Source organism: Aspergillus tanneri (assembly GCF_003426965.1).
Source record: "Aspergillus tanneri strain NIH1004 chromosome Unknown AapTan_4_pilon_pilon_pilon, whole genome shotgun sequence".
Classification (NCBI taxonomy): domain Eukaryota; kingdom Fungi; phylum Ascomycota; class Eurotiomycetes; order Eurotiales; family Aspergillaceae; genus Aspergillus; species Aspergillus tanneri.
Window position 1 is genome coordinate 2178196 of NW_022984631.1, and position 13399 is coordinate 2191594.

Genomic DNA, 13399 nt, shown 5'->3' on the forward strand with positions numbered 1-13399 from the left:
TCTCCAGTGTCAAGTCTAGACGCCGACCGCGTTATGTAATACTACTCCATTTTGCAGTCTCCACAGTTGAGTGATTTTAATAATTTATGCTTCTTACGCGCCCCCAAGATGTCCGCCATTGCTCGGTTGGGTCCCTTGATTGGATGCTGGTTGGTGCTACCATCTGCCTTGCCTCCATTCTTTTTCCCTCTAGTACTAAAGATACTGAAGTAGAGTGGATTAGATTGGATGTGACTGTGTTACATGTGAGTACATAATAATTTACGGAGCACCTTTCTATGTACTGTACAGAGTGCTCTGTATCCTAATACCTCCATTACTTACTGACTCTGCATGTACGACAGATTCCTTGCTTGCATTCTTGCTTGGTCCGCATTTCACCCCCGCCGTTCGCAGGGGATCTGATCTCATAGTATGCACCAATTATTTGTGCTCACGCTCGTCGCGGTGGTCAAAGAGGGGAGAGAGGGGGGATTTACATGTTCATTTACTTTCGGATTTCCTCGGCCTTGCATAGATCCGATCTCATCTAGTTTCTATAATTCTTAGAAAATATATACATATCGGGCATAGTATATAGAATAGAGGTATTATGTTGATTCCCCCTCCAAACCTCGATCGATATAAGGATATCCTCTGAATAGTAGTAGACCAGTGTATAGCTATTTACCAGTCTTCATCATTTTCACTTCCCGGATATGCCTTTTTGCGGAGTTTCCACAAAGACTTCTGTTGGAATGCCTCTCTCTGTCTCCGACTGTTGTCTTCGATCACGGTCATCCATGGTACATTGCTTGCGCGCCGTATCCGGTCTCGAAGAATCATGGACATCCGTCCTTGTTTGTCCGAATCAGTCTCTCCATTGGCGCTCTCAGCTCCGTCCCTATTCTTCTTGGATTTTTCGTTCGACTCGCGATAGCGCTTCTCGGCCGCCCGCGCAGCGTAGTAGTCTTCGCTTATAGCCCAGTTTGGGTTGTCTAGTTGGCCGCGTACAAGAACAATGCCGTACCCATGCTCCAGAGCGTTGCAGATCTTGGATCCCGCAATGGGCGTGACCAGTTCTAGTTTGCGTGAGGAGACATCGATGGAGCGGACGAGCGCGAGGCCCAAACAGTGAGATGTCCGGGGATCGAGCGGGTTGCAGCTTCCTGCACCGACGAAGAGGTACGGAAGGTCCTCGTTCGGGGTTCGCGTGATGTTCGACTCGATATCAGCGTCAATGGATTCCGATGCATGTTTCTCCTGAAGTGCATCGGCAGAGTCATCCATATTAATATCTGCGTCGGACTCTGACCCGCTTTCCATCTCCGAATCGTCTGCGTTGGGCGCTGCTGGAGTGCTATTTGTCGACGTAGATCCATCAGTGTGCCCCAGTATTGCACGTGGGGATTCTACCGAGACTACTCCGACAACAGCCCCATCTAATACCTCGTGCAGAAGCAGCGGATTGATCTGGGAGCCCATGACCATGATACTGCGGATGCCTTGTTTGGGACCCGCGTAGGAGACTTGGAATGGTCGTATGTGTGATATAGGTTGCTGCAGCCACAGTGGATTGCCGATTTCACCTGCGTGGCCCATATGGAAATAAGACTGCATTTGCATGGATCGGAGTTGGGCACTGGAACGGCTCACAAAATCTGTAGGTTGAGAGGGTAGAGTGGTGAGAGTGACCATGGCTTCCTGTGCTGCCTGGCCTAGGGGCTCTATAACCTCTGCTGGACCCTTTTCGCTCATGTAAACGACATCGGACAGGCCAAGTGATCGTACCAACCATGTAGCTACTTCCAGTCCGAGCCCAAAGATCCACCCGGGATAGTTAATAATAAGGGGGCATAGAGGGTAACTGGCAAGCAAGGCGCGGTAACGGTCCATAAGGTCCATGGCAGCACGCATATAGTGATCGGGATCCTCCTTTGGGGACGTTGCTCCGATGTGGTGAGCGCGGATTATTGTTCCGGTCTGAGAATCATCCAGGGATGGATGGGTAAACGGGGGCCCAAAAACAGGTGAACGAAGATGTGCAAGGTAGACCTGCCCCATTGGAGAGAATTCAGGCTGGCCAGGATCGAGATCAAGGAATGCAATGCCGTCAGTGTTAAAATAATTAGTTTCAGTCTGTGGTGCCGGACTAAGGAGATGATTCAGGAGATATCGACTGAAGGTGGATTTCCCAGATGATTTGGGGCCGCAGATTAGCGCCTTAAGTCGCCCACCTCGTTGAGAGAGAGACTTGATGGCAGAACTCCATTGCTTTTCAAGATGCAGTGGTCGCAGGTGCCGTTTGAGAGAGTCATCCGCGGATGTATACAGCTGTACTAGGTTTAGATTTAAGTATACAGGGAAGAAAGAAATGAGACATACCACGGAAAATGTCCGCCTACTGGACGGGGATACTTTTTTCAAGGTGGCTTTATCCACTGCGGTATTCTTGCCATTCCATATCCGTTGATATAAGGGAGAAAAGTCCCTGAGGCGATAGATGCCGCTGTGGCATGACTTGATCTCAATTTCCGCTGCCCCGTCGACTCCGGCAACGCACTTGATAACAGGCAGAGAATGTGTCGAGGGGGCATACACTCTGTAGAGTCGTGTCGATGGATGCAACTTGGCGCCCATGAGACTGACAACGCCTCGTTTAATCCAAAGATCGTAATGACCAAGCAGTACCAGACTCTATGAAAGGTAAGCATTACCTCCTTTGCCATGCCTCCCAACCAGATACATACCGTGTTCTCCTTTATCTTGATACAAAGCGTATGCTCGTCGCTGTATACGATATTGCTTTTGTTCAAGCGCATTTTCGACAAGGGAAAATCTTGTACCACTGTGGTATCCACTGGGGTTTCATAGCTGAAGGATGTTAGCCCATAGAGCTTCTGTGTGAACAAATAGGCCAGTAATTACCCATTAGCATCATCCTCAGGAGCATCAGCACCACTTTCCCCCACAATAATGCTCTGGCCTTCCGATTCTCCATCCGAAGGAGCCTGGTTTCCATTGCTTTGAGAAGGGCTATGATCCGGACATCGCTCGGTAGGTTTCGGGCGAAGGACAGTCTTTTTCTTCTCCGAGGCTTCCTGGACCTTCAAATTCTCTGCCTTTCGCCGCCAAGATCGTCTTGTTTGCACGTGGTCGTCCTTGCCAGTAGCTTGAGCTGAACACTTTTCATCTTCCGACGAGCGTCGCGCCTTTTTAGACGGCGGTTCTCCGGCTGATTCAGAATTTAAAGGCCTCGCTGGAGGTGTTGCAACCTGTGACTGCTCCTGTCTAGCTTTGCGCGCCGCAAAGGCGCTGACTGAAGCTAAGAGAGTAAATGTCAGTACGTTTTCAAAAGCGAATATGAGAAAGGCGCATACCAGGCGCTGGTTGCTTGTCTGCCTTTCGCTTCATAGTTTTCTCGGTATTCTATATCTATCCCCAACTGGCCAGCCCATTCGGTAGCAGTGAACAGGATACTTCGGAACTGGTTTCGGTGGGGAGACAAAAGTTCATAATTTCGACCGCGGACTTCGATGGTGGTCCGTGCTTCGTAGAGGTCAGGGAAAAAAAAAAAAGTCGCAGTAACGTCTTCACCGGAAGGACGGAATCCTACAACTCGTAGAAGCTACGCTGCGGTTTGAACCGATTAATATTTAGCTGCATATTCGAGTCTTTACGAAGACTGAGCCACTTTACGACTTTGTCGGCGTCTTTCATGCAACTATTAAGCTAAAATTCATTGCTTGGCGCTCCGCATCGCAACCCCGAAGTTTTTCTTTCCCTTCTTGACTTCTAGCCCCGTCAGCAGTGCTCTCCAGGACGCGTCAATCAGAACAATGGCCCCTAAATCAACGACAAAGTCTAATTCGGACAGCGACAACAGATCGACTTCTCCGCAACTAGCCAAGAATACCGCAGATTCGTCGAGTCCGGAGTCGGAGCAAGATTCTTCGAAGAGCTCCAGTGAAAGCGACAGTGATGGTGAAAGTGCCACTTCATCTGCCCAGGAATCCGTAGATACGTCAGTTAAAAGGCAAAAACCCCTACATTCTGCTGCCAACCATCTAACTCGTCTTAGGTCTGATCATGTCGCAGCCAAACCATACAAGGCCCCTTCGGGCTTCAAAACCGTGAAAAAGCAATCGCCTCCTTCCTCCAGCATAACCTCTCTCCTATCCGATCTTCGTGATAAACAGGTTTTCCACGTGTCAGCTCCAGCCTCCCTTCCTCTATCGAAAGTCAAGGAGATCTCGTTGGCGAAAGTGATGCAGGGCGAGCCGGTCTTGAAGCACGAGGGCGTGGATTATGGGATCCCCGTGGATAGCATAAGCAATGACAATACAGGTGGGAAGATGCTTCTCACCTATGATCCGAAGACCCAGACGTACGGACCTACGACAGCAAACAATATCCAGAGCTACCATGTTCGGGAGTTGGTCAATCTTCCAGAGCGGTCTGAAACAGAAGGCCGGATAGTGGAAGCAGCACAGGAGCAAGTAGTGCCACCAAGGAAGCAACCCAAACACTTAAAGATGCGCTTTCGCCCCATGGGAAGTCAAAATGGGCCCGCGGAAACAATTGGATCGAGTTCGGAAGAATCCGAGGGGGAGGTACGCACGTTTAAGATCTCTAAGGGGTCAAATCAGGATAGAGAAGAAAGGAAGCGAAAACACCATTCTACAGAGGGCGAAGGTAGCTTGGCTTGGGGAGTACCACGGAAGAAGTCCAAACAGGACATGGATGGGGTGGAAAGCAAGGAGAAAAAGAAGTCAAGCAAGAAAAAGGATGAGAAGAAGCGGAAGAAATCAGGAAAGGCAACTTGAAATAAGCATTTTTTTCTTTTTCTCCCAGAGTCGCCGTGGGAATGCTTGTATGTACATAAGTGAACCTCTTTAAGATTTGTATTATTTGAAATATGGTCTCTGAAAAGTTTTAGAGAGGCAGACAAATTATCAAATAACCATCTTCAAAGCCACCATTCAGAAGACATTTCTGGGACATTTTTAAAACAGCCTCCGAAGCCTACTACTAGACTAGCATCTTGAGGCGATACTGAATATTGAGACAAGAAATGGCCCACCAGGTGTCGATCAACCGCGGCCACTAAGCCTCAACACTGGAGCCTCGTGTATTCGTAATAGCTACCTACGTACTAGATATCCAAACAGCACAGCCTCATCAGTGATCCGCCAAGTGTACAGAAGATCGAGGGAACAGAATACAGCATTATGAAATGAGTGGATGCCTTGACGACAGCAGGAAGTTTGCTCTTCTTCCCTTTCCTCATTTTGCTCTTGTTAATTGGCAGACTTTATTGGTATGGATTCGGTATCCTCCGTACCGTAACTTACAGTCGCTGCATGAAGAGTCTGATGGACTTGATGACATAAGCTTATTGGAGTCCCCACTGTCCATCTACCATTGGTCCATCTGGTAGCACCAATCACATGCAACAGCCATAATTGGCCAGGTCCTTTTCAGGAGAGCAGCTGATACGAACGAGTGACGCCAGACCCTGAAATGATGGACACGCCGATGCGCTTTTGTGCCTACCTACGTACAGTCGTGTACTGCACACTGCTCAACGGCTTCTTATCCTACCTTATCACTGTTGCTAGGTCTATAGTCTAGTCTTTTTCTTCGTCATGCTGCATCACAGCCGATTACCGGGTTTTCTTTGATGATTGCTTTATTCTTGGTGTTGCCGGCTCGTTGATACTATTTCTGGTCTTAACGTCGTTATCAACTTAGAGTATATACCTTCAGTATTTCTTTTCTCTTTCGTCCCTTCCCTGTTTCATAGGGGTGACTGCCTCCTCCAGCATGACCAACAATTGGAATGAGCTAACTTGTATGATCATCTGCCCTTGTATGGATAGTTATACCTTTATCAGCGCAGACGACTCGCTCTCTCCGTTGTTGAAAGTGGATCACTAGTGGTTGTCACCTGCTCGGGCACTTCATATCCTACAGCTACCCCTTCCTTCCTTGATACTGCTCACTTTCTGCTGCTGTGCCCCCTACTCGCATTTCCGATGCCGACGATGCGACCTTTTCTAGATGATGCAAAGCGACGAGTGGATCGCAGACTCAGTGAAAGCAGGCAGTCAAGATCCACCAGCCTTATGTTTTCTAGTGCTTTGCCTGAGCGGCTAAGGGACCATGACGCCCAGGCCGATTTTAGCGCTCCACCTGTCACCACTGGCTCTCGAGGCGGCCGCCCACGATATATGCAGCAGTCTGTACTTTCATTGATTAGTGCGGTTGGTTCCAGATCCGACTTTAATATGCGATTTGACGAGTCCAGTGATAGTGAGGGGGATGCAGAGGAAACACATCAGAATCCATGCACAAAGACCCCTTCTCCCTTCCCTAGTATGCGACACAGAGAAGTCGAGAACTCCACGTCGCGGCCCGAAAATAAGCCCCAGACCGAGGAAAGAGGCCGTCGTCATCGAAAGACAACATCGGAAAATAGACTTTTACAATCCTTTAAATCAAACTCCGGCCATTGTTCGCCAGTACCGACGATACAAACTGAGCCCACATCGAGCGAAGACTTGTCTCGACCTCCATCCCCAAGGCGTCCTCGCAGTGCAACCCCCCGAGCTGCCCCTATTCTCAGTCGCATGGTTGAGGCTCAGGCCCTCTTGGTCCCCGAAGCTGCAGCTGAGCGCTCTCAATCATCTATAGAGAGGAGCGACAAGGACCCTCAACAGCCGGGATCGTCTGCCCTCTCTCTCAGGTTAATGGAGATGTTTGGTTACGAGTGCCCAGAAAAGGTCATCGTTGAGTACGCCTGCTCTTTGCTACAGAGTATGCTTCTCCAAGGGTATATGTACGTCACAGAGGGCCATATCTGCTTTTACGCCTACCTTCCCAGAAAGTCCACAGTGGCTATCAAGTCTGGTTGGCTTCACAAACGTGGCCGGAAGAATCCCAAGTATGGTCGCTACTGGTTTTCTTTGAAGGGAGATGTTCTCTCTTACTATGCGGACCCGTCAAATTTTTATTTCCCCAGTGGCCACGTTGATCTTCGATATGGAATATCAGCCTCTTTGGCCGAGCAAAAGGATAAGAGCAAGGAGACAAAAGACTTTCAGGTCACCACTGACCAGCGAACATATTATTTCCGAGCAGATAGCCACGCCAGCGCCAAAGAATGGGTTAAAGCTCTGCAAAAAGTAATCTTCCGGACTCACAATGATGGTGAAAGCGTCAAGGTATCGTTTCCCATTGGGAATATTATAGACATAGAGGAAAGCCCCATGGTTGATTTTGCCGAGACATTCAAACTACGCGTTGTTGATAGAGACACTTACGCCATTGATGAGGTATGTGTCCTTGGCTGATTAATATATCCGCCGCTGATTGTACCTGCAGTACTACTTTTCTGTTTTTAATACCGGCCAAGATGCCTATAACTTTTTGAAAGGCCTGATCAATGAGACAACAACGAAAAATTCTCAGACGTTATCGTCCAAGCAAGACCACACCGCTAATCACGGTCGTTCTCGTGGGTATCAGAATAGGTGGTCGCTGAGCAATGTGCTGAGCCAGCCGCGAGGTATTGGAAACGTTGGCTCGCAGCAACGAAGTGTAAGCACTAGCCATATCAGCTTTGGCCACGATGTGGTTGGAACATCTCCTCCAACGAAGAACCCGGAACCTTCTGATTCCTTTGTCAACTCCTTTGAGCAAGCTACTGAATCATCAGCTGTCTTGCAGTCGATGACGGACACGACGGAATCCGCGAGTCAAATCTTAAACCGAAGTGATGTTTTTCAGTCTCCAACAATCCACACGCTGCGACATCGACCTTCCGATACAGATAGAACGGGACGTCGGCACTCGGATGAAACGGCGCGATCGATATCTAATGCTGTTGCCGACTCGTCAACATTTCCTCGTAGACATGGACACGGAATCCAGTATGCAATCAGCGAATCAGATCAAGAAACACAAGGTGCCTCCAAGGTGCATACGTCTGCCCCTTCTTTGAATGAGCTCGTTAGAGCTGGCGTCTATCCCCTCCAGCGCGCGGCAGGGCTTGCAGAATATTTGAAGAACCGGTCAAAACAGATGAGCACCCTCTTGGCCAGCGAATCTATGGGTTACCTAGAAAAGGTGTCTGGGATGTGGGCTGGTGGACGCAAGCATTATGGAGAAGGCGAAGGAGTACAACCAGATGACCAAGATGTCGACCCTGAAGATAGGGAAGATGGCTGCGGACATGGGGATCGTTTTCGGGCCCACTTCACCCTGCCATCAACCGAAAGGCTCCAAGCGACATACTTTGCCTATCTGCACCGCGTTCTTCCGCTGTATGGTAAGATCTATATTAGCCAGAAAAAGCTTTGCTTTCGCAGCCTTATCCCGGGGACTCGCACAAAAATGATCCTTCCCTTGAAAGACATTGAAAACGTTGAAAAGGAAAAAGGGTTTCGATTTGGTTACCACGGACTTGTTGTCGTCATTCGGGGCCATGAAGAGTTATTTTTTGAATTTAACACCTCCGATGCCCGAGATGATTGCGCTGTGACACTACACCAAGGTCTAGAGTCTGTTAGATTCTTGGCAGAATCTGGCATGCTCGCAGAACAGGAAAAGGACGAGTCCGAAGCCGCAAAGGCAGAGCATCTTATGTTGCAAGAGGCTAGGAAGGATGCTACCGGCCAGTATGATACCCGTACAATATTAGATGAGTCTTCCGAGCTTCACCCCATCTTTGATGACACTCGGGCTTCGATTATCAACTTCAAGCCCTCTGAACCCTTGAGAATTACATGCCTTACTATTGGCTCGCGTGGTGACGTACAGCCATACATTGCCTTGTGCAAAGGGCTACTCGCCGAAGGGCATAAGCCCAAAATTGCGACCCATGCGGAGTTCGAGCCATGGATAAGAAAACATGGCATTGATTTTGCCCCAGTTGACGGAGATCCAGCAGAGCTTATGCGGATATGCGTGGAGAATGGTATGTTCACGTATTCATTTCTCAAAGAGGCATCTATGAAATTTCGGGGATGGATCGACGACCTTCTATCTTCTGCGTGGGCGAGTTGTCAAGACAGTGATCTCCTCATAGAGTCACCCAGTGCGATGGCAGGAATCCATATTGCGGAGGCACTCAGGATCCCTTACTTCCGCGCGTTCACAATGCCTTGGAGCAGAACCCGAGCTTACCCCCACGCTTTCGCGGTCCCGGAGCATAAGTTAGGCGGTTCATACAACCACATCACCTATATTATGTTCGATACTGTTTTTTGGAAGGCTATAGCTGGACAGGTAAACCGATGGAGAAAGAATGAGCTTGGGTTGAAGGCGACCAACCTGGATAAGATGCAACCGAACAAGGTCCCGTTCCTCTACAATTACTCTCCTTCAGTAGTCGCCCCACCGTTGGACTACCCCGACTGGATCCGTGTAACTGGATATTGGTTCCTTAGTGAAGGGACTGACTGGTCTCCCCCTGCTGAGCTGACTGATTTCATTCAACGTGCGCGCAAAGATGGTAAAAAAATTGTGTACATTGGGTTTGGCTCAATTGTGGTATCAGATCCGTCTGCTCTAACACGGACAGTCATAGAATCTGTTCAAAAGGCTGATGTGCGCTGCATTTTGTCTAAAGGGTGGTCAGATCGTCTGGGAGATCCTGCCAGTGCAAAACCAGAGATTCCTCTACCTCCAGAAATCATGCAGATCCAGGCAGCTCCACACGACTGGCTGTTCGCACAGATAGATGCTGCCGCCCATCACGGAGGGGCTGGAACAACTGGGGCAAGCTTGCGGGCAGGTGTTCCCACCATTGTCAAACCTTTCTTCGGGGACCAATTTTTCTTTGGTAACCGGGTTCAAGACTTGGGTGTGGGTATTTGCATGAAGAAGCTGAACGTGAGTGTGTTCTCACGGGCCTTGTGGGAGGCCACTCATAGTGAGCGAATGATCATGAGAGCTCGGGAATTAGGCGTGAAAATACGCAGTGTAAGTTCTTCAAGCGTGCTTTAATCAGTAGGATGTTTGCTGATGTCAAGCTAGGAGAACGGGGTGGAGACTGCTATCCAGGCAGTGTACCGCGACCTCGAATATGCCAAAACACTGGCTCGACAGCGCTCCATTGTTTCATCGACACCATTTTCTCCAACACCCTCGGCCAAGACTATAGCCGAACAGGAAGAAGATGATGGTATGACTGATTCTGAAGAGTGGACATTCGTTGGCGATGACACAGATATCGATATATCCAGACGAGTGCGAGATAGAGCCATATCCGATGCAGATATGTTACCTGAACCAGTTTCCGGTTATGCCAGCACTAAGATTGCATAAGAAGCTTCATCATAAATACTCTTCCATGATGATGGGGGCACTTCTTAGCGATTGAATGTGAGGTCTTTTCATAACCTCTGACCGGCGACACTACTTTATATTTCTGCTCTTTCGTCGACTTCCACAGACTTCTTGCCCTTTTTTTTTGGGCCTGTTTCATACAGAATGCATGGATCTGGATTGTGCTATGGTCTTTCAGCGATGTTACGCCCCTCTTTGTAACTTTTGCATGTTCTTGGGTAATGATTGATGACCTTGGTAGCTATACTGGCTACTTTGCTAAATCTTTAGTGTTAGTTTGCTTTGGGCACGATGCAGAGAGGGCAACCTTTTTTATATCTTACCAGATTTGATAGAATGTTTTTATGAGCTTGACGAAGGAAATACAAACTACTATACATCCCAAATGGATACGTAAAATGAGAGAGTCGTCGTTCTTTTATTTGGCTTGTCTGGACATGCCAGGGATATACATGACCAGATGGAGAGGGAAAGATTTTTAACAAAGGGGCAAGAAAAGACACAGCCAAAGTGTGAAGTGCAAATATGTCGCAGCCAACTTTAACCTCCAGGGCGGGCCTTGTCATCCTCATCATCACCACCTTTCCCTTCTGCTTTCTCTTTTCGTCGCTGCACGACATCCCAATTATAGACACGAGCCGTAGCCACTTCTAACGTCTATCCGCCAAACAGTTAGCATGAAATCAATGAACGAGAAAAAAAAAAAAATGCAAGAGAGCTGGGGATAATACCGTAATTTGCTCCCTCAAAAATTCCAAGTCCTCGTCACAATGCGATAGGCTCGTCTCAGCAGCAGACAGTTTATCTTGTAGCATAGTATCCGCCTCAGCAATTGGATACGATAACATAACGTTCGCTCCGAGCCAGAGGTACACCTCCTCGGTGTCCTCGGGGGTAATTGTAGCCCGCGCGTAGAGGGTATCGTTCAACTCAAAGTTGGTTTCCAGGGGAGCAGAGTTGGCCTCTCGTCTCAACTTGAGAAATCTGACCATATCCAGCGTTTTCTTGATATCGGGGATCTTCTCGCGAAGGCCGGCAGCTCGTCGTTGTGTGTTCACTTCCATGAATTGGTATTTCGAGATCATTTCTTGGAACGAGCGGAGAGTGGCCTCCACGTCCGCGCGGGACGAGACGTAGTCATTTACATTGTCGACGAAGGGGGCGACGGGGATACCGCGGGGATTTGTTTGAGTCGTTACTGTCCTTGGGTGCTTGTTAGCTGGTGGACGTCATGGTGAGAAAAGGTTTGATGGTTGGAGCACGAGGGGTATAGAATGGAAGGGTTTTCGTTCGTTCGTTCTTTTTGTCTTATGCTCTGATCTGTCGCTGCTGGGAGTACTTACGAAGAGGATTTTGTGTCTGCCATTGTGACAGTCTAGACATGTGCCGAGGGCCAGTCCAGAAGTCGAGGAAACCGAAATGAGGGCGGGTGAATGACCGAATAAATGGAAGTCAACGTGGGGTGGAAGCAGGCTGCCGGTTCAGGAAAGGTCGCATGTTTACTTCCATCCGCTCTCCGCCCGGCTTCTCTCTCCTGTTTTTACTCTTCCACCTCCCTCACATCTCTCCATCGACCATGGACTGTCATCGATAAGAAGCTCCGATAATAATGGTCCTCCTGGTCACCACTGCCCACATCGTCTCGGCCTTTGAGGATGTCCCCTCCTCCCGCCGTCAGGAACTTGACCTCCCGGACAGCTTAACCCTCGAGGCTCCGATCTCACACAAGCAGTTGATTCGCCTGGCTCGGTATTTTCGAACCGGGACAGAGACAAACATCAGTAATGATGACAGGAGTTTGAATTCTCTCCTCCGCGGGACGAAGGTGTACGTTCCACCACCACCGAAGAAGCCTGAACCTGTACGTCACAGCCATTTGTTATCTGCATCTCATCCCAAGTCAATGTACTGATACCCAACGCCACAGAGCCCGGAATATCTGGCTCTTAAAGCCCGCCTTCTCGCAGCCGTTGAAGCAGATGAGTATAACCGCATGACTTCACCGACTATGGCTACATCTACGCAAGCTCCAGCGTCTATCTTCTCCTCCTCCACACCAATGCTTTCGGCCATCCATGAGTCGATGTCATCCACGGACGATACAGTCGACGGTCCGGATGCGCTAACACCATCGCTTGTGTTGAATATCTTTCTCTCGGTTCTCATCACTGGCTTCAGTGTCTACTGGGCGTTGACCAGTTTTCATACCCCAGATTTGCTATTCTCTTTGGTAGCGTCCACCTGGCGATTGTCGAATCAGACTGGTGTGCATGGGGTCTCAGAGCCTGTGCGCATCTTGCTGTCGTTTCTAGCGGCCTTGGTGGTCTGTGTTGCAGAGGTGCTGATCTACGCTATTTACTTGCGCAAGGTGGAACAAGCGCGGGCGCGTGAGAAGCGTATCCCGGAAAGGAAAGTGGTGGTGGAGAGTGATGTGGTGAGCGGTACAGTGAACACCAAGAGGGACGATGCAGTTGAGAAGATCCCGGATGGAAATAAAGAGGAGATTTGGGGCCGAGGACCGAATGGTGGACTGCGGCGGAGAGTGCGGGAACGGTGGGAGGAGAAGGAGAATGAGAAGAAGGATGGGGAATGAGTAAGTGATAAGGTCCCCCGTTGACCATGATTAGGACGACCTGTTCTTGATACCCGTCGAGTTTTACAAACCCTCGACTCCAATGTACAATATCTGTTGTCAACCCAAAGACTATAATTCGGACAATGAGAATTGATTCCATACAAGTACAACATCTGGACTCAAACTTATTTACGGAGAGTTGAAAAATACTTAAAAATCTTGAAGCGGTATTCCCTCTATTAAACAAACTATGATGCAACTAAATATAAAGATCTACATCGTCACTTCTGTAACTCTATTCATGCATATGCCGCTGTGAAAAAAGGATAAACAAAGGAAAGGTCATTAGTGATCATCAGGAGGGGGAATATTATCATAAGTCAAGTCAGGTCAAGCTCGCTTCGTTGTCGTGATGTGATGGTGACTTCAATTCGGAATTGACTGTCCGATTGTCAATACTCTCGACTCGGGAGATATAATAGAGAGAGAGAG

General features: G+C 48.8%; 5 protein-coding genes across 5 annotated transcripts; 3 read left to right on the forward strand and 2 right to left on the reverse strand.

Annotated features, from left to right (window-relative positions):
- Positions 1-666: 666 nt before the first annotated feature.
- On the reverse strand, positions 667-3393 carry grc3 (putative RNA processing protein Grc3; the record flags this gene model as incomplete). Its single annotated transcript, XM_033570544.1, has 5 exons — positions 667-2313; positions 2365-2676; positions 2730-2853; positions 2908-3304; positions 3360-3393. 5 exons carry the CDS (start codon positions 3391-3393, stop codon positions 667-669), a joined length of 2514 nt encoding a protein of 837 aa, XP_033426576.1.
- Positions 3394-3818: 425 nt separating this feature from the next.
- On the forward strand, positions 3819-4805 carry ATNIH1004_005906 (DNA-directed RNA polymerase I subunit RPA34; the record flags this gene model as incomplete). Its single annotated transcript, XM_033570545.1, has 2 exons — positions 3819-4003; positions 4061-4805. 2 exons carry the CDS (start codon positions 3819-3821, stop codon positions 4803-4805), a joined length of 930 nt encoding a protein of 309 aa, XP_033426577.1.
- Positions 4806-6026: 1221 nt separating this feature from the next.
- On the forward strand, positions 6027-10311 carry atg26 (UDP-glucose:sterol glycosyltransferase; the record flags this gene model as incomplete). Its single annotated transcript, XM_033570546.1, has 3 exons — positions 6027-7316; positions 7366-9966; positions 10021-10311. The coding sequence occupies 3 exons, from the start codon at positions 6027-6029 to the stop codon at positions 10309-10311; spliced, it is 4182 nt and encodes a 1393-aa protein (XP_033426578.1).
- A 561-nt stretch (positions 10312-10872) lies between these two features.
- On the reverse strand, positions 10873-11698 carry ATNIH1004_005908 (tubulin-binding prefolding complex subunit PAC10; the record flags this gene model as incomplete). The annotated part of the gene is made up of 3 exons (XM_033570547.1): positions 10873-10989; positions 11064-11535; positions 11676-11698. 3 exons carry the CDS (start codon positions 11696-11698, stop codon positions 10873-10875), a joined length of 612 nt encoding a protein of 203 aa, XP_033426579.1.
- Positions 11699-11941: 243 nt separating this feature from the next.
- On the forward strand, positions 11942-12925 carry ATNIH1004_005909 (TMEM199/VMA12 family protein; the record flags this gene model as incomplete). Its single annotated transcript, XM_033570548.1, has 2 exons — positions 11942-12193; positions 12260-12925. 2 exons carry the CDS (start codon positions 11942-11944, stop codon positions 12923-12925), a joined length of 918 nt encoding a protein of 305 aa, XP_033426580.1.
- Positions 12926-13399: the final 474 nt, after the last annotated feature.